Genomic DNA, 24,143 nt, shown 5'->3' on the forward strand with positions numbered 1-24,143 from the left:
TCATCGAATGAAATTGGAACAAAACAGTTCAGTTAGAAATGCATTACCCTTTTTTAAAAGCGTGAGTAATTTAGCTTATTTTTGGGTTAACTACCAAATTAACAAAGCAGAAACGGATTGCACCGACACCAGTATCATGCTGCAATACTTTATTAGTTTTTATAAATTTATACATTAGTATACAAAAAAAAAAACATCCCACCGAATACGTCGCTTGAGCCACCAATGCAGATTCTAAAATGCATGGACCTGAACAATCAGACGATGTACTTGAAACTGTAGATGGTGTCACAGGAAAGGCCTTTGCCCTTGCAGCGGCCGCACAGATCCTGGCGGTGAGGACGACACGTGTCAATGTGCCTCTGCTTCCGTTCACAGCAGCAGCGAGTCTTGCAGCAAACCTTGTGAAACAAAATTTAATTAATCTCTCTCTCTCTCTCTCTCACACACACACACACACACACCCAAATCATACCTGGCACTGAATGGACTCCACCCTAAACGGATTCAACCCCGCCTGACACTTCCTGCAGTGCTGCTTGAAGTACACCTGTGAAAACAGCATTTGATTAGGTTTAAAATCTCAAGTTTAAAAGTTTGAGTCAATGCTTTTTACCTTCGAGGTTCCCGAGACGCACCACACGAATGCACTTTCCCATCGAATATTGCACTTACTGCAGTGATAAAATCCATATTTCTGCTCCAAAAACTAAACAAAAATAAATTGTTAGAATACTCAAGATCCATTTTCACCAAATGCAATTTACATGTAGTTTGGTATACAATAACCAGTCAGTAACTCTCTCAAAGTTTTACTCGTCAAATATTGAGGACCCCCCAAAATAAATAAATAGAAAAAAAAAGGTTTTCTTCGCTTCTGCAAGTTGCGAATAGACAGACATGACGTCATTACAAGTCTCGCACTCGTCCCGAGCTGTGAACGCTCAACGCTGATTGGGTGAATACATAGTTGCATATTCATTAGGGCAAATTTTATTCGTTGATTAACCAAGTGATGAGACCTCGAAATTTGACTACTTTGGGTTCATTACTAACTTCTTTCTTTCTCGTATATAAACCGTAACTCGAAAATACAGTATCCACTATAATTTAAGGTTGCATTGGAAGTTTCCCCATAACAAACCTGAAAGTTAGACCGTTTATTTCGCCGGACCACTGACTTCTCCTGCAGTGATTCGTTGTGCGTGGGTTCATCCGGTGTACAGTTCTCGTCATCGTCCGTCTCGCTGTCCGTCCTCTTGCTCTCATCCCCTCCACCGTCCTTACTTTCGCCGACAGTCGTGGATAAGGAGAAGATCCTGCGGTCGAAGACGGGAGAGTAGATGGCGACGGGCCGGGAGAAGCGCACGGAGTTGACGGGTGTGCTGGGCAGGGTGTCTCTCAGAGAGCTGATGGACGGCGTCCTCGGGGACTCCCATTTATCACCGCGATAAAAAAGCGTTTTGGGCCCGAGTGAACATTGGACAATGGCATCTACCTTTGGATTCACTTGCACACCGAACTCTCTAGTGTTGGCCTTGCGTAGGCGTGGCGTTAAGTTCGGGTTCACCTGAGATAATATGGCTTTTAACTGCGCACACTTATAAACGTCGAAATAATCGGGGGCATTTGGCTCAACATACACATTATTTCCCTTTTTGTTCCAGTTTTGTTGTTTAAATTTCCCGTTGCCGGGATAAAAGGGGAAATAGCCAGGATACCCTCTGCAGTTGAAAGGTGGCATGAGAAAATCCTCCATTGTGGTGGGAGCAACAGCCGAGGCACTGCTGCTGAATATTTATTTTTTTACAGGGAACACGCCTTAATTGGCGCTACCTAATTAGCATTTATCACGTGTGGGCGTGGCTCAGGGAGAGATTGCGGATGTGACGCATTAGCATCAGGTTCAGATCAGTCTGCATTTATATATATATCGAATGTTTGACAAGTCAAGCCTGGTTCCTCAACTATCCTGCTTTTATTTTTAAAACAGCAATTTTACAGTGAAATTATTTAGAGATGATCATTGTAATGTACTGTACTGCAACTGAGAGACACCTTGGAATATTTGCAGTTGAAAAATGATTTGCCATATCACAGGATGATAAATATTTATAATTTAATCAATTAAAACATGTATAGGCCTATATAAATTAAATATGCTCTATAAATATGATCTATCTTCATTTCATTAATTATATTTTAACCTAAAATCTTGTTAACGGCATGTTAATTGACAAAAACTAGATTACAGAATAGTCTTTTCATCTACTGACTCCTTTACTGGAGATTTGAATAGCAGTGAGTTGTGTGTTGCTAGGCATTCAAATAAGTGGGGGGTAATAAAAGCTGGATTTTAAAAGCCTCTGTGCCTCTGTTATGCAGTTTATGAATAGCAAACAAACAGAACTAAACTAAAGGGTTACTAAAGGTCTTAAATTCTATTCTAGGTTCACTATAGTTCAAGTTGTTTAATCTAGGTGGCATTTCCAGATTAAGGTTCATTTTTGTTTTATGATTGAGGAGGTTATTTCCGGTTATTTATTTTTTAATTAAAAGAAATTAATAGAAATCGGTTATCAACTGTATTGCACATTGGCTTGTCTTCAAGCACTGTTAGTAGCAGTAGTTGTTCAGCAGACACTCTCATTCAAAGTAACTTTTTTTAGGAACAGTTCCATTGGATCAACTTAAACAACAAGTGAGTCTTCAGTTCATGAATCAACAGCCTTTGATTACCACCACCTCCAGATAAGAGGAAGGCCTGAAATGTTTTAGACATAAATATGCGTCACTAAGTAAGTTCGGTGCTCAGTGAGTGTTGTTTTTGTTCCAGTTGAAACACACTTTTTTGATTTGTTTCTTTCTTCTCTTTTGTTTTATCTTTTATCTTTTGTCTCTATTTAAAATGAATCTATATGGAATAAAATCATTTTGGCTACAACGTTTCAGTGTAACATAATATTACCATTCACTTGTGCTATGGAAAATACATTATGCTTAACCACCCATTATAAATTCATATAAAATTGATCTTTAACAGGGCACTGACAAACAAGCCTTGCAGGGAAACAGGACACACACCATTGATTTTTCCTCGTCTGAATGGCACAAGGTAAGGAGGAGATAGATGTCTTGTGAAATAATATAATTTTAAGGGGTTTAATAATGTTTGGTGATTATTTAGAGCAGCATATAATTCCTATAAACAGTACATTAGAAACATATATATATATTTCCTATCAAAGTAATAAATTAATTGAATTACAGTATGTACATTGGCAGTAAATGTGACTGTAATGTTTGATGTTTTGACAGGCCAACTGCCCAGATACTGTGAACATGGCTTCTTCAGAGGGCCACATGGCTGGTTTAAAGCTAATAAAAAAATCCCAGGGAACATATTATTGGCATTAACATATTACAATGGCAGATTTTTCTTCTGGTATCGATCGCGCGGGTGCACACTGTCATTAGCCTTCCAGATGGAGAGAAAGTTTCCATAAATGCAGTCAGACAATTCAATGAAATGCATGTCTTTTTCCAAGTACATACATACAAGTACTTTCACTTATACTGTAAAATTTGTATTTTATAACTTAATAAAGTTCTAGCTATTAAAAGTACACCTGTTTGTAGCACACAGAATGCAGTTGAAACCAAGCAAAGGCATCCAAAACCATATTGTGCTGACCAATTCAAAATGACCATATGAAGGTTTTTATTTTTAATTTTAATTTTTGATGCATTTTACAATTCTGGACTGTTAAAATTAATGTAATCTACTGTAGATGTATTTCATTCATAAGTTGAAAGTCATTGGATAACCGTTTTGGATTACTGGATAACTAGAGGATCAGTATTCCTATAACGTGGTTCATTCATAGGTTTTACAGTCTTAAAAAAGATTCAGTTGCCCTTTAGAGCCACTGAAGAAATCATAAATTGTTTGATGTTGTTGTTGTGATACTGTATAATCATATTTGCCCTATCATACACAAGCAGGAGGAAATATGTTATTATGGAGGCTGGAATTGCGCAGTGCTTGGATACCTATTTACCCGTCAAGTGCCTGGGTAATAATTGATAGATTTCCTGAGAGGACAAAAACGGGCCCAGATGGGGCCAAGTGGGTTATGCCACAGTTGCAATCGGCTCGGAGTGAGGTAAGAGACACAGTTCACTTGTTTAACAGTTGGAAAGTCGTCCAGTTCTCTGGCACCATGAAAGTACCATGGATTGTTTTGGCGCTTGTGTTGTTCTGTCAGCCACAGTGGACAGCAGCTGCTCCAGGCGCAGGACTGCACACATGGGATAGATTTAGCAAACTTCCATATCCCGGCGACAAAGCCTTCCTCTATGACACTTTCCCTGACAAGTTTATGTGGGCTGTCGGCACCGCTGCCTATTCAGTCGAAGGAGCCTGGGAGAAAGACGGGAAGGGTACGTCTATCTGGGACACTTTCACTCGAGGAGGGACCCGGGTATCCAGAGGCGACGTTGGCAGTGACAGTTATCACAATATCCCGGGAGATCTCCGAGCCCTGCAGCAACTTGGAGTTAGTCACTATCGTTTTTCTCTGTCCTGGCCTCGCATCTTCTCCAACGGCACCAAAGAAAGTTACAACAAAAAAGGTGTGGAGTATTATAAAAATCTAATTCGTGGATTGAAGGAAATTAAAGTGCAGCCCGTGGTGACTTTGTATCATTGGGACCTGCCAGAGAGTTTGCAGACCCTGTTTGGAGGATGGAGCAATTTGCTTATGGTCGAACTTTTCCGGGAATATGCAGATTTTTGTTTTAAAACATTTGGCTCTGATGTGAAATTTTGGATTACCATTGACAATCCTTTTGTCGTGGCCTGGCATGGATATGGAACTGGGGTTGTGGCACCTGGTATCAAAAATGACTCCGATTTGCCTTTCAGAGTTGGACATAATCTACTGAAGGTAATTATAACATGCTGGCAGCCATGTCACCCTGTAGCCCAAGACTGGTTACCCACTGAAGCCAAGTCATTATATACACATATACTAATTTAAACAATTTAATTAATATATATATATATTTATTTATCTGTGTTGTCTTTTAGGCTCATGCAGCAGCCTGGCACTTGTATGATGACCATTATCGTTCCAGTCAGGGTGGGCAAGTGTCCATGGCTCTGGCCTCCCACTGGATCAAACCTAGCAGAACCAGACAGGAGAACAGCAAAGCCTGTCAGTGTTCTCTGGACTTTGTGCTTGGCTGGTTCGCCCGTCCGTTGTTTGTGGACGGAGACTATCCACCCTGCATGAAACGCAATTTGACCCACAGACTGCCGTCCTTCACGGAGACCGAGAGCTTGTATGTTAATGGAACGGCGGACTTCTTTGCCCTTTCTCACGGACCTGCTCTAAGTTTTCAGCTGATCAATGACAGTCTCCGCTTTGGCCAGACAGAAGACTTAGGTCTGAGGATGCTGCTCTACTGGGTCCGAGCCGAGTATAACAATCCTCCCATCTTTGTGGTGGAGAGCGGCTGGTATGGAAGTGGCAACATGAAAACAAAGGATGCCAAGCATATGTATTACCTAAAGCGCTTTATTATGGAGACTCTAAAAGGTACATGGATGAACCGAGGGTGTTTGATGAAATGACAATAAATCATATATCAACCAGTATATTGAGCAGTTTGAGATCATCTCATGTGACACTGGACCTAAAAACGTCGCTGGGGTATATTTGTAGCAATAGTCGAAAAAAAAAAAACATTTTATGGGTCACAATTATATATTTTTCTTTTATGCCAAAAATCATTAGGATTTTAAGTAAAGATAATTTTCCATGAAGATATTTTTGAAGATATTTCCTACTGTAAATATATTATATAATATATAATCTTTGATTAGTAATATGCATTGCTAAGAATTCATTTGGACAACTTTAAAGGTGATTTTCTCAGTGTTTTGATTGTTTTTGCACCCTTTTCAGATTCCAGATTTTCAAATAGTTGTATCTCAGCCATATATTGTCCAATCCTGATAAACCATACATCAATGGAAAGCTTTCTATTCAGCTTTCAGATGATGTATAAATCAGTTAAAGTAAAAGTTTACACTTAAGACTGGTTTTGTGGTCCAAAGCCACACATATATTTTAATGGTTAAAGGAGCATTTATGATGTAGGCTTAACAGTCTTATTTAGCATTCTGCATTTCACAATTAGTAATTGATTATAAACAATCATTTTCTTCTCTTTAAAGCAATCCGCCTTGACAAAGTAAATGTGATTGGCTACACAGCCTGGTCTCTGTTGGATGGGTATGAGTGGTATCGTGAATATGGAATACGACGAGGGCTATTCTATGTGGATTTCAACACTCCTGATCTGAAAAGAGAGCCAAAGACATCTGCCACTTTCTACAGCAAACTCATAGAGAAGAATGGCTTCCCCCAGCTGCCCGAGAACCGCCCTGCACAAGGCGTCTTTCCCTGTGACTTTGCCTGGGGAGTTGCAGCCAACTCAATACAGGTACAGGCTTTTTTTAGAGAGAGAATGACTGACAAAGCAAATTAGCCTTTTGGCTAACTCTGGTATATTTATATTTATTTGAATGTTGATTAATGTCATCGTTCCTTTTTAAATACAAAAAAAGAAAAGGAAAAGGAAATCTAACTGCACAAAATTAAGGAAATTGCTGTACTTTGCACTCTTTGGCCGAGCAAATCGAACTTAGATTGTTTTTGTTTGTCCCATTCAAAGGTCACTTATACAGAACTTAGATTCTGTGTAGATCGTACAATGCATTTAACTTTATCTTTGACCTTTGTTCAAACATTGATATATATATATATATTATTTGCGTATTTTTCTAATTTTGTATCTAAAATCATCTGAATGTCTCCTGATCCTGCTTTAAAGGTTGACACTATTCCAACCCAGTTTGCCGACCCTAGCGTTTACATCTGGAACATTTCTGGTAACGGAGAGCTGAAAAAGGTCCCGGGTGTGCTGGCGCCCTCTGTGAGCAGGACACACCAATGCGCCAATTACGGCAGCATTCTCCAGCAGGTGTCTGACGTGCACCGTATGCAGGTCTCACACTTCCACTTCTCCCTCAACTGGTCCTCCATCACCCCAACAGGCAGGATGTCTGATGCTAATGAAACACTTCTAAGATACTACCATTGCTTTGTCAGTGAGCTACAAAAGGTTAGCATAACCCCTGTTGTGACCCTTTGGCACCACACAGGGAAACTGTCCAGCCTGCCGGCACCCATTGAGGCTGGGGGTGGCTGGCAGAGCGAGGAGACAGTCCAGGCCTTTGCAGACTACGCCAGGTTGTGTTTCCAACGGCTAGGAGCTCATGTCAAGCTGTGGATCACGCTGAATGAACCTAACGATGAGGATCTTGAATACACTGTGGGTCACCAGCTGCTCCGTGCGCATGCTTTAGCTTGGCACGTCTATGACAGCGAGTTTCGTAAAGCCCAAGGCGGCAAGGCATCATTGGTTCTCCATATGGACTGGGTCGAACCTGCGTTTTCTTTCAACAGAGAGGACGTCGAGCCTGCAAACAGAGTCCTGGACTTTCGAGTCGGCTGGTTTGCAGAGCCCATCTTCGGAAGTGGCGATTACCCAGCGGTGATGCGTAGTTGGCTCCAACAGCGAAACAATATTGATCTCTTCAACTACCACTTACCCACATTTAGCAATGAAGATCGGCTGTTGGTTAAAGGAACCTACGATTTCTTCGCCATCAGCCATTTTACTACCTCAATGGTGTATGATGGGGTGGAAGACAAATACACTTTCAAGGACAAGCTGCAGGTACAGCTGATATCTGACGTGACCTGGATCATGTCTCCAAGACGCAACTCTCCTGTTGTCCCCTGGGGTCTTCGCAAGGCACTGAACTGGGTTAACTCTCGATACAAAGGGGTTCCCATTTATGTGATGGCCAATGGAGTTCAGGAGGACATTGCTAGGTTTAAGGATAGCTTGCGCATCTACTACCTTTACAACTACATTAATGAGGCCTTGAAAGGTAAGAAACCATATATTGTTAGGTATTACACACCAACAGGTAGCTCCAGTGTGGCTTATACCAATCCCAGATTTTAGCTTTTATCAAGAGCAAATAATTTGAGTTGTTTATAACCGTATAGCATGCATCCAAATATGAATTTTAAGTCCATATCTATGAATAATATGTCTTATGAAGGTAATATTTCAATGTTCAGTTTTATGTGGTTTTTAATGTGGGGTGCAAAACATATAATGCGATGCAATAGAATGATGATTCTGCAACGTTTTTTGTTTTTTTTTCAATTTAGAGGCATTAGAAATTTGCATATCAAATATGATACAGTAGGCTTTAACATTTACTAATTAGGTTATCCTGACATTGCTATTTTTTGTTTTTATTGACTCTATTGAAAACAACGTTATTAATTATTAAGTTATAAAAGGTTATTAAGAATAAAAACTAATTATATACTGATATTTTTTATGTATTACTATATGTTGTCAATTGATAAAATACAAATCTATAAAATCTATAATAAAATTTTATATTTTAATTTTACATCAAGTAATTGCTTAAATTGTTTTTTAGTTTTTTTTTTTGATTCCCAGTACAGTAACTCACTTGAATCAGTTCTGATGACGCAAAGCAATGCCATTTCTATGTAGGCCTCTAGCAAAGCTCATGTTGTACACACACATCCACGCACAGAAGCTTAATTATTAAACGGAAAACTAGGGAAACAGTTTGCTGATCTCAGGAAAACTGGCAAGCCGCTCTTTATCAGAGCTTCGGAAAAAAAGATATTTGTTTACTATTCCCAAAACACTGGCAAGGCCTTATTTACCTTGTCATCTGAATTCGCTTTGTAGTTACATTACAAGTTCATGAGTTCATGTCAGTCGTTTTCTAACCTCTGATTTGTTTTTTTTAGCATATACTCTGGATGGAGTCAATTTGAAGGGCTATTTTGCCTATGCGTTCAGCGACCGGCGGGACCCAGGCTTTGGCATGTATGGTCATGTGCAGGAGGAGGTCATTTCAAAATCTTCACTGGCCCATTATAAAAACATCATCCACCACAACGGTTTCCCTGCCGCAGGCACGCCTCATCAACAGTGTCCCCTTGTTGCAGTGCACGGCTCTGGACGTTATGTCCTCACCAAGCAGCCTGTCATTGGCTTTCTCTCTCTGGTGAGCTCTTGCATGCTGATCACAGTGGGCCTTGTTATCTACTACTCAGTCAAGAGACACAAATTAACCACCAAAAAATGAAAGGAAATGGTTTCAGTGGACTCTTACATCTCTTAATTTATTGGTTTTAATGGTTAGTTTGACAACATACATATTATACTTTCAACTTTTTCTTAAATTGTAGTACTTATGGAATTTCGTAATGTGTACTAAATGAACCAGGAAGACCTGGATAATTATTTAACTGCAGCTTTACCGTGTAAAAACACTATTTATTTAAGTATATTTGCAATATTTGGTCAAGTCTGCACAACAGTTTTTCATTTTGCATGAGTTGTAAAATAAATGTTATGGGGGAAAAGTATTTTATTCTGTTCTGGTGTATTACAGGCCTTACTGTGGTTAGCTTAGCTAAGAAATGTCACACTCATACTCACATTGTCATATATATTATATATATATATATATATATAAAATACTTTATTAAATAAACATTCAATGTTGCACTACGCGTCATATTAAAGTAACTTTGAAATCTTTATTTTTCTATAGATACTCTTATAATTATCTGTAAGCCATCTTGGACTTTTTAAGTTGTATGTAAATTATATTTAGCTTTTCTAACATTCATGTTTGCAATTTCAATTCAAGTCTTGCTTTACGCTGTGAGGGCTTAACTCATTTTATCCTCAATGTGAAATTCTGTACCTCTTGGACTAGATACCCAAATAGCAATAAGACCATGCCAAGAACATTTGAAATGGCATTTATTATGAAAAACAAACAATTAATACATCTTATTCTTTTAGACTAAGGTGGCTCAGAACATAAAGTTGTCAAGTCCATCTTCCATAAACTTCTTGTAGATGGCCATGAATTTAGCTACAAAAGCCTCCAGGTGGTAGACTGCTTTGCTGCCCAGCTGCAGTCTGTGTTCGTAGTATGCCGCCATCTGAGCCACCTCAGCCTTCAAGTGTCCATCACAGTTACTTAGCAACTCTGTCACCAGGCCCTTAAATACCATGCAAAGAAACAGTGTCAATGCAGTCAATGCAAACCATTTTTAATTTAACATTGAAAGTTTAATTCTATTTCACAGAATAAATTATTTCTTTATGCTGCAAATAAGCACCTGTACCTTCATGATGACTTCTGGCGGGATACAGTGAGTCAGAAGTTCATACAATCGTGCCCGGACCTCCAAAAGTCTGCAAAAATACAATAGACCGTTTAGTTTACATATATACCACCTAAAAACATACCAGGTTATTGAAACCAAAATTATTCAAATCTATCTTAATGTAAAAGATCCAAACCAACTGATAGTTGAATCAGAGGTAAGGGATCGCAGAGGACTTTGAAACCCTAAAAATCAATGCATGCAATTCTAATATGTTCTGACCTTTGAGGGCTCTGCTGGCTGACTATAGCATTAGCTGTCTCTCTGAGGTAAACCTCCCAGTCTGTCTCGGGGATGTCCTGGTCTGGGGAGAATGGATACCTGCAGGATAAAATCAATTTGGGAAAAGATTCAATAAACTGCAAGTGTGGCATACATGTCAGGTGAGTTATGTTCATTCAGAGGCTTCATTTGTTGTTTATCACTGGAAAACTGAAAAACATCGATCATGTATTTAAGTCTCTCAGATCTTTAGTCTTGTTGACTTACTGTTGAACTCTGCAGGCCTCACACATCAGCAGGGCTTTACGAAGGTTACGGCCAGATTTGTCAGCGATCAGTCTGGCCAGTTCAGGAGGAAGCAGCAGTCCCTCCTTCCTGCACACGCCTGACAGAACACTGCACACCTGAGAGGACAAAGGTGGAGTTGTTTTCACACGTCAAGCACAACACACTTGAACACTTGAATTTCAGCATCATTACTCCAGTCTTCAATGTCTTTCCTTGATCCTTCAGAAATCAATATAATATACTGATTTGGTGCTGGAGAAACATTTCTCAATATTTTCAATGTAGAAATCGTGATAGTTTTTTTTCAGGATTCTTTAATGAATGTCAAAAGAATTGCATTTATTTGAAACATAATTTTTTTGTAACATTATAAATCTCTTTAATGCCACTTTAAAAAAATATATATGTTGCTTCACCTCTTCCACACTTGGTAGAGGGACTCTCACAGCCAGACACCTGCTCCTGATGGGGCCAATCACTTTTGAGGTGGAGTTACAGCACAGGATCAATCGACAAGTAGACATGTACTTCTCCATCGTACGGCGCAAGGCATGCTGGGCATCTTTAGTGAGACGGTCCACCTCTGTCAGCAGCACCACTGTAAAGACATTTGATATAATTGCCACTACTCTTACATTACTGTTATATAAGTGTCTGGATCATTAATATAAGATCACCAAATCAAGACGCAGCTCTATTTAACATCCGGATTAATGATCTAACCCAATGAAATAACAAAGCCAAACCTTTGAACTCCCTTTGAGCACTGGACTGAATCTGCTGAGACTGGGCAACAGTTTTGATCAGTTCCTGAATGACCACACGGTCACTGTTCCCAGCATCACTGAGGAAAACAGACCAGACATCAGGTTCTGCTAGTAAAGGCTCCTAACATACACAGAGTCCAGTACTTGTCTAAATTACCTTGGATTCACCTCTAGATGGTAGTTGCTGGCAATTGTGTTGATTTCAAGCTTCTTTTTAGATGGAGTCTACGAGAGACGAACAGTGATAGTTAATAGGCTATGTAACAGCAGTTTAAAGCTTAATAGTTAACATAACAGTTTTATTTATTTAATACCGTGATGGACTGGTGTTCAATCCGAAGTTTCTCGACACCGGGTCCGTACAGCTCTCTGAGCAAACACATGATCCGGGTTTTCTTACCAGCACCAGTCGGTCCATAAACCAACAAATGTGGAAAATCACCACACTGGACCTGTCAAATTTAACAATGAGACATCGTTGTACTGTCTGATGACTTATGAAAGACAGCATAATGGTATGAGTGAAGAACATTATCACAGTTATTACAAACGACTGTTTCTGCAATGGTAAACAAGACATTTAAAGTATTTTCTTCCAGTAGAGAACGCAATGATGTAAATTAAATATAATTCATATTTAGTTGTTTACTGAGTCAGACATAAACACCACCAACACCAGTAAGTTACGTTACGTCTATATATATGGAGTAACGTTAGTTTCTGCTTTTTACCAGATTTTTGAGCTGGTTTGCTTGCTCCTTGTGGTAGTCGAGTTTAGCCAATGACGTTGGTCTGTATTTATCCACCCATAAACTCATTTTGCTCCCTGGGTGACGAGAATATCGCGCCTCTGTGAAACTTGAACAATATTATGTTATCGTGAGCTGCCCGCTCCCGCGAAACTCAAACCCGCGCACAGCGCCGTCAGAACGGCAACTACAGGGAGCGAAGAGGGACAAGTGACTTCGCGTTTGGTAAAACTCAATTCATCCAAAATCTCAAAATGTATTAAACCTTAATCTAGGACCTGCACATGTAAAACATTTGTTATGTTTCGGTTTACATATTTATGAAATCAATAGGCTACTAGCCTTCTTATTAGATGCATACAGCTCGTGATGAGCACGTGGTTCAGTTAATACTTGACTGGGAAACTGTCCAAAATGTGTTTTAGTTGACCACAAAAAAACACAAAATATTATTATTATTTTTTTAGTACATTTAACGTGTTTGCCATCACATTTTTTTTTTCTCTGAGAGCCTGGTACTTGTCAGCTCGTGTAAAGCATGTATGAATATTTATTGAGGTTAGTACTTGAGATAGTTTGTGATTGTCTGTTGCTTAACAACTCGCCATATCGTTGGACATGGACACCTACTAATGATGGCATGTAAACCGTATAAGTATTGTCCGAGAACAACCTGATGTAACCTTTACTGTCTATGGATGTAACAGCAGTTCATGTCAGTGAGACTGAGATACCATCCCAGAGAAAGTGCTTCACTAACTTACCTGTCTTGGATTGCTGAAGACTCAGGTAACATATTTTCTATACTTTTACATCACTAAACAGACAATTTCAAAAGTGTTTTTTTTTTTTTTTTTTTTTGACGTTTAGACAAGATAAAACTGTTAAAATTGTTACCTGGATGATCCACAACAATTTTTGTTTGTTTGTTTGTTTGTTTGTGATAGTTGTTCAGGAGTCCCTTATTTGTCTTAACAGTTAAACTGCCCGCTCTTCTACAGAAAAATCCTTCATATCTCACAAATCCTTTGTTTTTTCAGCATCTTTTGCTTATTTGAACCCTTTTCCAACAATGACTATGGTTTTGAGATCCATCTTTTCACACCGAGAACAACTGAGGGTCTCATTCTCAACTATTATATAATGTTCAATGTTCATGTTTTTTTGCAAACGCATTTGCATTTGATTTGTTTGTATTTCATGGGAAAAAAAGGTCTTAATTATGCAGACGCTATATTAAATGTGTTCCACTAGATGGCAGTAACAGCTATAGATACAGAAGATGCAGTAGAAGGTCCATAGCCTGAAGATGCACTACATTTCAAATGTTTGCGACACGATTTGTTTTTAAGGAATTAATACGTATATTCAGCAAAGATGTATCAAATTGATCAAAAGTAACAGTAAAGTAATTTACAAAGTTAGAGAAGATTGTCATTTAAAATGAATGCTGTTCTTTTGAACTTTCTACTAATCAAAGAATTCTGGAAAAAAATGTATCATAGTTTTCATAAAAATATTATGCAGAGCAACTGTTTTCAACACTGATAAAAGTATTTATTTAGCATCAAATCAGCATATCAGAATGATTTCTGGAGGATCACGTGACACTGAAGACTGGAGTAATGGCTTAATAACTTACATTTAAAAATATTTTAAAATAGAAAATAGTTGTTTTAAGTTGTAGTAATATTTCCCAATATTACTATTGTTACTGTATTTTTGTAAGAGACATCCTTAAAAGACATTTGGAAAATCTTGCCAGCCCCAAACTTTTGATCAGTGGTGTAAGATATCTGCTGTCAGATTAAAAAGGAATCATGTATTGTTGTCTGTGTTGAATAGGTAATGCAGTTCAGGAGATTGAAAGGCATTAAAGTGATTATCAGTTTGGTGAGTGTGATCTTTTCCCAGCATGCATTGCAAGAACAAAATGATATGAATTCTGAGAATGCACTTCGTGCTTTTTGCATCACTCTCAGTCTGTTTTCTGTCAATACAGCTCAGAGACACTTTGAAGCCCCTGAAGGTTTTATTTATATCTCTGGGTTGTGAGTTTGTGGCACAGGGATGGACATGCCATGTGGCTTCATTATGCCTCTTAAATGAAAGCAGGACAACTAGGCTGTATGAGTAGACTTGTACATTTTTACAAGAGAATGCAAGTAGGTTTTGCCCATTGGGGAGTAGTGGATGGCTGCATTTGGCATTTCAGTATGTGGTTTCTAGGGTGTTCTTAAGTTAATCAATCTATATTTAAATTAAAGATGCACATTAATTATAGGAGGTTGTTTAAATTCAATAATCTGTTTGGAATTAGGCAGTGATTTGCTCTGAATATATATATATATATATATATATATATATATATATATATATATATATATATATATATATATATATATATATATATATATATATATATTTACATAAATGATATAACACTAATTGTTCTTTTTCATTGTGATGTGTAAATATAACCTACACTGATGTTTTTTTTAAATCCCCCACAGTTATGAATAATATATTGCGTTCTTGGTTTATAAAATGCTGCATAAGCTTTATCTGTTCTCAGCGATGCCAAGATGTTGTTATACTGTAAGTGGGTCAGTCTGTCATTCTTCTTGTTCTAATTTAACTTTCTCTAACATTGCAAACCACAGGGTCATGGTCAGGGCCATTTCTCTGTGGGAATGTAATGTGGGTTGCCTCATGATTAGAGTAAAATCAATACTCTGCCGTATTAAGAATCAGAAAGCTGTGGTGACTGTTAGTTTCCACTGGAATGCAGTAAAATGTTTTTAAAGCACTCGTTATATCCTTAAGAATCTTAGAATGGACTCTAATACATGAAATTAGTTCCTCAAATCTGTTTTGAGTATTGTAATTCCTGATCAAAGCAATTCCAGAGGCAGTTTGGGATTTAGTCATCTTTACTCTGTTAAAAACATGCTCTGTTACAGTTTTGTGACCCATACAGTCTCCCCGTCCCACCATGATCCTGTTTTTGGGGGGTCACAGAGACCATAATTAACACTAGGAACATGCTTTCCACAGACCAGACACTTCCAGCAAATTAACAAATAGCTTTGTGCTGTGGCACTCATGTCTTTCCAGATGGTACTCTGTATTGGTTCTCACATAGGGGCCTCTTTGACCAACTTCATGGGTCTTTAAAAATGGCAACAATTATAAAAAAAAAGAACCCTAATTTAATGCCTGGCGACGAAGCCACTTCCTGTTTTATAACCCCAGATCTTCAGATTGCCAAACACACAGCTCCAGTGCTCCAGAGGCTGGTGGAGTGTGGAGAACACATACTGTAGAGTCATGTAATATCTTCAGCTATGACTAGCAGCGTGTCACACGGAGACATGCACCGGCAGACAGCCTGACAGAGACGTTCACGAAGACACACTCTGTAGCACAAGCTTACACTGTAGTGCTTTCAGGATTCATTTTATGTTCATGTTCACTCAATCACAGAAGAGAACTCTTCCACAATTCATTAGCTAGATTTTGAAGAAAAAAAAAACATTTATGAGGAATAATGAGGTGAAAAAGTGCTTTAAGAGGAAGCTGCTAATGATCAGTGATGTTTTATGCATCGTATACAGTAGGTGATCTTTGTCATATAGCTGTCACTAATAATTAGTTTGTAATCGAGTAATTGGTTGATTATTCTGATGATTAATCGGGTAATCAGATTTTTTGTTGTAATAAAAAATAGACCTAAGCGAACAACAGACTTACCTGAAATACACGTGTGATGAGGCAATAATAATTGGTACAAATAAAATATCATATAGCTTTATTGAACAACAGTTAAAGTTCAAAATGTAGTAAAAAATACAATACAATCATAACATTATGTATAATATCAAATGCCAGCAGAAAATGCCAACGTGCCAATTGTTTTTACACTTTACAGTGCGATCTAATTCTTGTTTAATCAGAATCAGAAAGAGCTTTATTGCCAAGTATGCTTGCGCATACAAGGAATTTGTTTTAGTGACACAAGCTTCCAGTAAACAGAGACAACAAAACAGACAAAAAAAAAAAGAAAAATACCTTGCAAATAAATAAGTGTATAAACAATTGTGCTATAAATGATAATGGAATAGGATTATGTAAGATGCAGGAATGTAGTAGGATGGAGGGGTAACAAATAAATATAAGGATATTGCACGTTTATAAGCATAAGTAGGGAACATTTAACTGTTCATGAGGTAGATTGCCTGGAGGAAGAAACTGTTCTTGTGCCTTGCTGTTCTGGTATTTGCGTCTCTGAGGCGCCGGCCAGATGGCAAAAGTTCAAAGATGGGGTGACTTGGATGTGAGGGATCCAGAGTGATTTTCTGAGCCCTTTTCCTCACTCTGGATGTATACAGTTCTTGAAGGGTTGGCAGGGGAGCACCAATAATCCTTTCGGCAGTCCGAACAGTTCTCTGTAGTCTTCTGATGTCTGATTTTGTTGCTGAACCAAACCAGACAGTTATAGAAGTACACAGTACAGACTCAATGACGGCTGAGTAGAACTGTTTCAGCAGCTCCTGTGGCAGGTTAAACTTCCTCAGCTGCCGAAGGAAGTACAACCTTTGCTGGGCCTTATTCACAATGGAGTCAATGTGATTGTCCCACTTCAGGTCCTGAGAGATGGTGGTTCCCAGGAATCTGAATGACTCCACTGCAGTCACAGTGCTATTCATGATGGTGAGTGGGGGGAGAGCAGGGGGGTTTCTCCTGAAGTCCACTATCATCTCCACTGTTTTGAGCGTGTTCAGCTCCAGGTTGTTAAGACTGCATCAGACAGCCAGCTCTTTAACTTCCTGTCAGAAAGCAGACTTGTCACCGTCCTGAATGAGGCCGATGAGTGTGGTGTCGTCTGCAAACTTCAGGAGCTTGACAGAAGGGTCTTTAGAGGTGCAGTCGTTAGTGTACAGCAAGAAGAGCAGTGGGGAGAGAACACATCCCTGAGGGGCACCAGTGTTGGTGGAGCAGCTGTTTGACATGAATTTCCCCAGTCTCACTAACTGTTCCCTATCTGTCTGAAAGCTGGTGATCCACTGACAGATAGAGCTAGGAACAGAGAGCTGTGTCAGTTTGGTCTGGAGGGCTGTTGGGATGATAGTGTTGAAGCCAAACTAGAGTCCACAAACAGGATCCTCACATAAGTCCCTGTTTTGTCCAGATGTTGCAGGATGAAGTGCAATCCCATATTGATTGCATCATCCACGGACCTGTTTGCTCAGTAAGCAAACTGCAGGGGGTCCAGTAAGGGTCCAGTGATATCCTTCAGATAACCCAGAACCCGTTTTTCAATCGACTTCATAACGACAGATGTTAGAGCCACAGGTCTGTAGTCGTTAAGTGCTGTTATCTTGGTGTTATTATTAATATATTAATATATATTATATATTAATACTGACTATACAACATTTAATTGAGATGTCCACTTATTCTTTGTTATTTGGCCACTTCTTCATGACAGAAAAATGCTACAGCCACTGTCATTTCTGGAACAAGAACATGTGGACATCAAAACATGCAAACTCAGAGCAAGGGTTTAAACTTTTATTTTGAAGTCACTATGAACAGTTACCATATTTAACAGGTAGGCCTAATGATGTATTCTCCTGTGCTGGTTGGTGTATGTTTAGAAATGATTTTCATTTAAATTTTGACAGCCCTAATATGAATATTGGTATAAATATCATAGTCAAAGTAGCACCATGGCACTCTCTCTTGTTCTGTATCATATATTCAATATTTTGATGCTTGATGGTGGACATCAGTTCTGATACCTTGTTGACAAACATACCAAATCTTATAGCACAAAAAAACTAGTTCTAATTAAACACATTTCAAGAACTATATTTTACAAGCTAATATTATAACTATATTCTATTTCTATGATACTGTACACAGTTCCACTATATTTTCATCTCATTACTCTTTTCATTGAATGACACTTTTTAAAAAGTAAAACCAATTAAACAGGACTTCCATGTTGCCCTGATGCATGTCTCCATAACATCAGAAACTCACAGAAATATTAAATCAATGTGAATATATAACAAAATGGATAATTGATGTAGTGTATAGATTCTATAGGTGGAAACTCCTAGTGTGAAAAGCATCGTATAAACATAATTACTGACACCAGTTCAGCATACATCAGCAGTCATGACAACAGTAGTGGAATGTGTTGCCATGTGTTTAGACAGCATCCCCAATTAATTTAGTATCGCATTAATTAAGGATAATTGTTTGGAGAAAACCTGCGGTTAATTTTCCATATTAAAATCTTTTATTTTGTTATTGGTTGATAGAATGTGCCATCTGGCCCCCAGCTGAAACCTCCAAAATTACCATGTATAGATGCCAGTAGTGCACACTTTTTTTTGATACAAACAAAAATCTCTTTCTATAGTTCTATAGGACTTTTTTTTTTTTTTGTGAATATACACTACTGTACAGAAATTAATAGTTTTATTAAGTAAAGGCACTTTAAATCACAAGTGACAATAAATATATATTTTTTAATTTGACAAAATATTTTTCTAAATAAAAATCTGCTCTATTGAACTTTCTATTAAAGTATCTTTAAAAATTGTAAATATAATATTAAGCATTTGATTTGTTTTCAGCATTGATAATGATAAGGGGTGTCTATTGAGCCCCAAATCAGCATACTAGACTTATTTCTCAAGGATCATGCTTTTCCATCACAGGAATAAATTACATTCTCAAAAATATTAAAACATAAAACATATATAAAAAAAATCCTAACCACAAACTTTCAAGAAGAATTGTATACAGTATTTTGTTCTATTTGTGATAATTTATTAAAGCATAAATATTTAAAGAAAAATATTTTGAATAATATCTAAAATATTTCATCCAGAGTTGTTCTTTGTCACTGCAACCGACATAAGACCACAAGTTTTTAAGTGAGTCACTATGTTACCGACTGTCTCCGCTGCAACATTGCCTCATGTGAGAGAACTTTCGGTCTGTGAGGAGGGGCCTGTCACGGCACAACCGTGTTTTTAGGGTTGATGCATTGGTGACCTCACAGTCCCAGTGCAATGTTAAGACATGCACACTGTGTCCGATCTAAGCTGGACATTCCTCTAGAGTCAAGCGGGGACTTTGGAGACAGGCAGCCATTGTGTGATGGATGAGGTTTTTTGAGAGGGTGGCCAAGGGGGACTCATGGGCGACCGAGAGGGAAGAGCATGTTGTTAACACCCAACTTCTACCCAGCACACACCCACCCTACAGAAATAGCTGCTGTACATGCTTGTATCAATTGCCTTTAGTCTGTTACGAGGTCTGAAGACAAAAGTGGCATTCTTGATGAGGTTGTAAATACAGCTCCTCTGTTTGGGGCAACATGACGTGTTTGTCCCAGAAATCTGTTGCACAACAAGCTATATCTGAGAAAAAGCCACAGATTTCACACTGTTTAGCCTGAAATGAGAGGAAGTGAGGTCATATCGCTGTCCCATTGCCAAGATCATTTCCACTATATGTGAGCTGGCACAGGGGAATCTTCAGTCTGTTGGTGTGCATGCTTAAGTCAAGTGACTTAAAGTTTTGATTCTTGTTCACTGCTGTGTTTGTGCCATCTAGTACAGTGGTGCAGAATCATTTCTCAACTTGAGGTTCAAACTGGACAGAAGGAACAGGGAGGAGCCTGCCGTTTTGTTTCTTCTTGAGTAAAAGTGATCGACTCGTATCTGACAAAGGTAGATGAGATACTTTTCTTTCCTGCATTTAGTGATTTATTTTTAACATTTAAAGAATACACCTAACTAAAATTAGAGAGTTTATTTGGGGGGTAAAAACAAATTACTTCAATGTATACATTACTGTTGAAATACTCTGAATTTTTTATTATCTGTTTTTGAAAGTAGTCTGTTATGGTCAACAAGGGAACATTTATCATTTTGGTGAAAATACAGTAAATCACTTAAACTAAATGATATTGCAATTTAAAATATTATTTTCTATTTTAAAATGTCATTTATTCCTGTGTTGACAAAGTTGAATTTTTGCAGCCATTGCTCCAGTCTTCAGTGTCGCATGATCCTTCAGAAATCATTCTAATATACTGATTTGGTGCTCAATAAACATTTCTTATGAGCAACGTTGAAAACAGTTGTGCTGGAGTTTAATCTAATGCATCCTTGCTAAATAATCTTTTTTATATATATTCATTACTTTTTTTAAAATCATACAGACCTCAAACATTTGCACAGTACTGTATTTTCTGACAAGTTATAATACACAATGTGTATATAATTGAATATTATTTCAATAAAATGTAAATAATTTTCTTCTCAAGTAAATTTTAGTTTCTAGGAAAAATATACAAAAATATAACAATTACGTTCTTGCAGGTAGTTGCTTGTTTCTAAGAGTGCTTCTGTTGTCTTGTTTAATTTCATGAGATTACTTGAGTTGAGTTTCAACAAAGTGCTCCTTGAAGTGATTCAAAGCCTTAGGTGTTTCTAGCCCTCTTGAAACTAAAACAGTCCTAGACATACCTTTTTAAAGGCCTTGATTAATGAAATCAAGTGTGTACTGAATACTTCTGGAATGAGATGTGTTTACAGAGCAAGCAGCTATGCTGAAGTTTAAACGCATGTGTTATATCAATCCAGCAGTGAAAGCCCATGCTCCTTTCTGAAACAGGAAAAAAAAAATCTCCCAGTCTAAAAGTAGAAGACACTGATGTCTATTGTAGTTTGATTTGTGATCCGTGGAAACGCAACTGTGAGACTTTGAGGCTGTACGGAGAACAACAGCCCCCACTACATGATTCAATCATGTTTACATCACCTGTGTCCTTGAATGACTCTTTCCCATGTTAGTCTCTTTGTTTGACTTTCATTAGGTGGTGCTTGATAAGATTTATGTTTGTGTGTGTGAACAGAAAATGTTAGGTGGAGTAAGTGTGCACATCCTCTGTCATTGCCTCCATCAGAAAATGTGATTTATTTTCTGTAGTTTGTCTGAGATCTCTCTGCATACTTCCTCCTAAAAAAAAGTGCGGTTTACTTTTCACAGAGAGGAAATTTTCAGACCTAGTTTGTGATACTTAATGCTTTCCGGCAATCTTTTTCTGGTGGGTGTTTATTTAATTTCATTTAATAATTTCATTCCAATTTCAATGGTATAAGTATGAATTATGGCCATATTGTCAGTATGTATGAAAAGAGAAATGGTTTCAGAATTAATGTTTAATAATGTTTTACTACTTTTATTGTCATGTAAGCTTTGGTTGGTAATGTTTCCCACAGACTCTTTGTGTGGCGGCATTTCTGTCCATCACTCTCTGATAGATTGAAGCATTTTAGAAAGAGCAGGGGTCATGCATAATGCCCGACTTCACCCTTGTGATCCCTTGTGACATTTCTTAACCTTCTGACTCTAGTCCCGGGGCTGAGTCAGACCAGTCTCCTGTCTAGTATGAGAGCTGACGTGAGGGAAATAAGGTGACCCTGCTAATTCTAATGATGACGCTTACACCAAATAATTTGTCTCATTTCGTTTCCTCGCCTCTGGATCAGGTAGAGCAGGTCTGTGATGAAGATTCAGATTGTGTGGTTTCAGTGTTGTCAAACGCAGCTGCGGATTAAGGACGGATGAAGTACATTTCAGGAAACATGACCGTTGTGATTGTCCTCAGAGTGTTACATAACTCACGGTCAATTAAAGTCCCATCTGCTGAGTGCCAACATGTCGCATTAAAACAGAACACCCACTTTACAACCCCGATCTCTTTATCTTGTCAGACTGAACAAAGTCGGTAAGAATGTGAAAAGCAGTTCTATTATTTTCATACTACACAAAGCCGGGGTTTGTTTTTTTTATTTCGCATTGTGCAAATGAAGATAGAACTCCGTACACAGAGGATTACGGTTACAAATGGTGAAGCCAAACCCATGCATGCCTCATTTACAGGCCCAGCTGAGTATTATCTGTTCGTTCCAGGCTCTGCGAGGGGTTGTGTGTGAAATTTGGGCTAGCTGTAAAACTGCTGCGGGGGACATCCATTCCCTGGGACTCAACGGATTTTGAGTCTGACAGAGGTTGCAGAAATGGCCCCTGCTTAACCCTCAGTCCAAGTTTACCGTCACTCTCACACACATCTCAAGTCAGAAGAAACAAAACAGTGAAACATTACACACTCTTGAAATGTGGTCCATTTTTTTTTATCACTCTTTAACATCTAAATAGTTTTTCCTAGAAAAGAATGAGATTGAATGAAGAGCAATATGAGACATTACAGTACATTTTTATGACTTATAACAAGATAACATGTATTATCTGTGTTGACATTGCAGATATTGCAAATTATTGCAGTATATTTCTACATGTATATGTGCATGTGTTTTTGAATCATTTTGTTTAATGCATATGTTGGTGCTTAAGGTCGTGGGAGCCAGGCCTCTCGGACTGAGTTTATTTTTTCTTTGCTACTGCTGATAAAATGCAGCTGTCCCTGAGTGGTGAGCGAGCTGCAGAGGGTCAGACGCATCATGCTCTGCACGCTGTCTAGCCATCTGCAGGCAAAACAGATAATGGCCTGTCCTCGAGAAAAAAACAGCCGTTTATGACCAGGTCATGGTGCGTTTCTGCACCAGCACGCCTGCACAGCTACATTGTTTCTCCTGGGTTATGGAAACATGAAGGAAATTAGATAATTCTGTGAGAAGGAAACCTACAAGTTATCCAGGCTTGTGATGTAGTGAACTGCTTAGTTTGCTTTTCCTGGGACGAAGCTTTCTATCACCACAGAGATGCCCATGCCCAACAAAACAGCATAAGTGTGTGGTCAAGGTGAACATACGGATACTTAAACCAAATTCCAAAAACTTAGGATAGCCTTCCTAAAGATCAGAATGGTAGAAACACATTTCTGAAGTTTATTTTTAATGATGCGTCTGAGCAACTGTAAGTTTTCGATTGTTCTTTACATTTCACATCGGATGTTTTTCTGAAAAAACATCCAATGAAAAAGGAAAAAAAGTATTGGCACACAACATGCTGTAAAGGAGTGTGTGGATAGTGTTCAGTGGACTTAAACTTACATTTCTGCCTCTTGAAAGTCTGGTAGAGTTTGATCCTCATTCACAGTCACATACTTGTGTTTAGTGTCTAGGGTCTAAAGATGGTATACAATGAAGGAAGTCACTTCTGTCCTCGTCTTGGATGGTGTCAGAGGATTGTGATTATGTCTGCTGATCATGATTGTGCACGTTCTCTGTTTTTAAAGGGGGGGTGAAATGCTCGTTTTCACTCAATATCCTGTTAATCTTTAGTACCCATAGAGTAGTACTGCGTCCTTCATAACTCCAAAAAGTCTTTAGTTTTATTATATTCATAAGAGAAAGATAGTCTGTACCGATATTTCCCAGAAAGACACGAGCGGCTGGAGGCGTGACATGTGGGCGGAGCTAAAGAATCACGAGCGCCAGTAGGCTTTTGCGTTGAGAGCGTTTGGAAGCTGTGACATTAACGTGAGGAAAAAAACATCATCCAAAACAAACCATCTAACAGTCAGATTCAGCCGTTTATTTATGATCCAGAATCAGATCCCGAGGCTGAAATTTAACAAGAGCAGCATTAGCAACGACGTCTCTATGTGGTATGTATTGAAACTGTATATATTTGCTCAGGAGTTTTGGAAAATGAATAAGTTCCACTTTGTCGTCTTTTTT

General features: G+C 38.3%; 4 protein-coding genes across 5 annotated transcripts in view; 2 read left to right on the forward strand and 2 right to left on the reverse strand.

Moving 5' to 3' along the window:
• Nucleotides 1-134: 134 nt before the first annotated feature.
• Nucleotides 135-1,805, reverse strand: LOC113054441 (zygote arrest protein 1-like). Its single transcript, XM_026220000.1, has 4 exons — nucleotides 1,145-1,805; nucleotides 617-709; nucleotides 476-550; nucleotides 135-401 (listed from the first exon to the last, which is right to left on the reverse strand). The coding sequence occupies exons 1-4, from the start codon at nucleotides 1,757-1,759 to the stop codon at nucleotides 258-260; spliced, it is 927 nt and encodes a 308-aa protein (XP_026075785.1). The 5' UTR covers nucleotides 1,760-1,805; the 3' UTR covers nucleotides 135-257.
• Nucleotides 1,806-4,049: 2,244 nt separating this feature from the next.
• Nucleotides 4,050-9,633, forward strand: kl (klotho). The gene is made up of 5 exons (XM_026220001.1): nucleotides 4,050-4,949; nucleotides 5,093-5,603; nucleotides 6,245-6,513; nucleotides 6,904-8,029; nucleotides 8,943-9,633. The coding sequence occupies exons 1-5, from the start codon at nucleotides 4,137-4,139 to the stop codon at nucleotides 9,281-9,283; spliced, it is 3,060 nt and encodes a 1,019-aa protein (XP_026075786.1). The 5' UTR covers nucleotides 4,050-4,136; the 3' UTR covers nucleotides 9,284-9,633.
• Nucleotides 9,634-9,952: 319 nt separating this feature from the next.
• Nucleotides 9,953-12,614, reverse strand: LOC113054443 (replication factor C subunit 3-like). The gene is made up of 9 exons (XM_026220002.1): nucleotides 12,391-12,614; nucleotides 11,974-12,111; nucleotides 11,817-11,884; nucleotides 11,639-11,736; nucleotides 11,309-11,490; nucleotides 10,872-11,008; nucleotides 10,605-10,703; nucleotides 10,341-10,410; nucleotides 9,953-10,214 (listed from the first exon to the last, which is right to left on the reverse strand). Exons 1-9 carry the CDS (start codon nucleotides 12,475-12,477, stop codon nucleotides 10,023-10,025), a joined length of 1,071 nt encoding a protein of 356 aa, XP_026075787.1. The 5' UTR covers nucleotides 12,478-12,614; the 3' UTR covers nucleotides 9,953-10,022.
• A 7,364-nt stretch (nucleotides 12,615-19,978) lies between these two features.
• Nucleotides 19,979-24,143, forward strand: part of LOC113054444 (stAR-related lipid transfer protein 13) — a 50,228-nt gene continuing 46,063 nt past the window's right edge. The window contains exon 1 of one of the 2 annotated variants that reach the window (XM_026220007.1): nucleotides 19,979-20,162. The gene's annotated coding sequence lies outside the window, so the exon portion shown is untranslated. The remainder of the gene's footprint in view (nucleotides 20,163-24,143) is intronic. The other variant, XM_026220009.1, reaches the window with a different exon arrangement.

The sequence above is a fragment of the Carassius auratus genome, chromosome 35 (assembly GCF_003368295.1).
Source record: "Carassius auratus strain Wakin chromosome 35, ASM336829v1, whole genome shotgun sequence".
Classification (NCBI taxonomy): domain Eukaryota; kingdom Metazoa; phylum Chordata; class Actinopteri; order Cypriniformes; family Cyprinidae; genus Carassius; species Carassius auratus.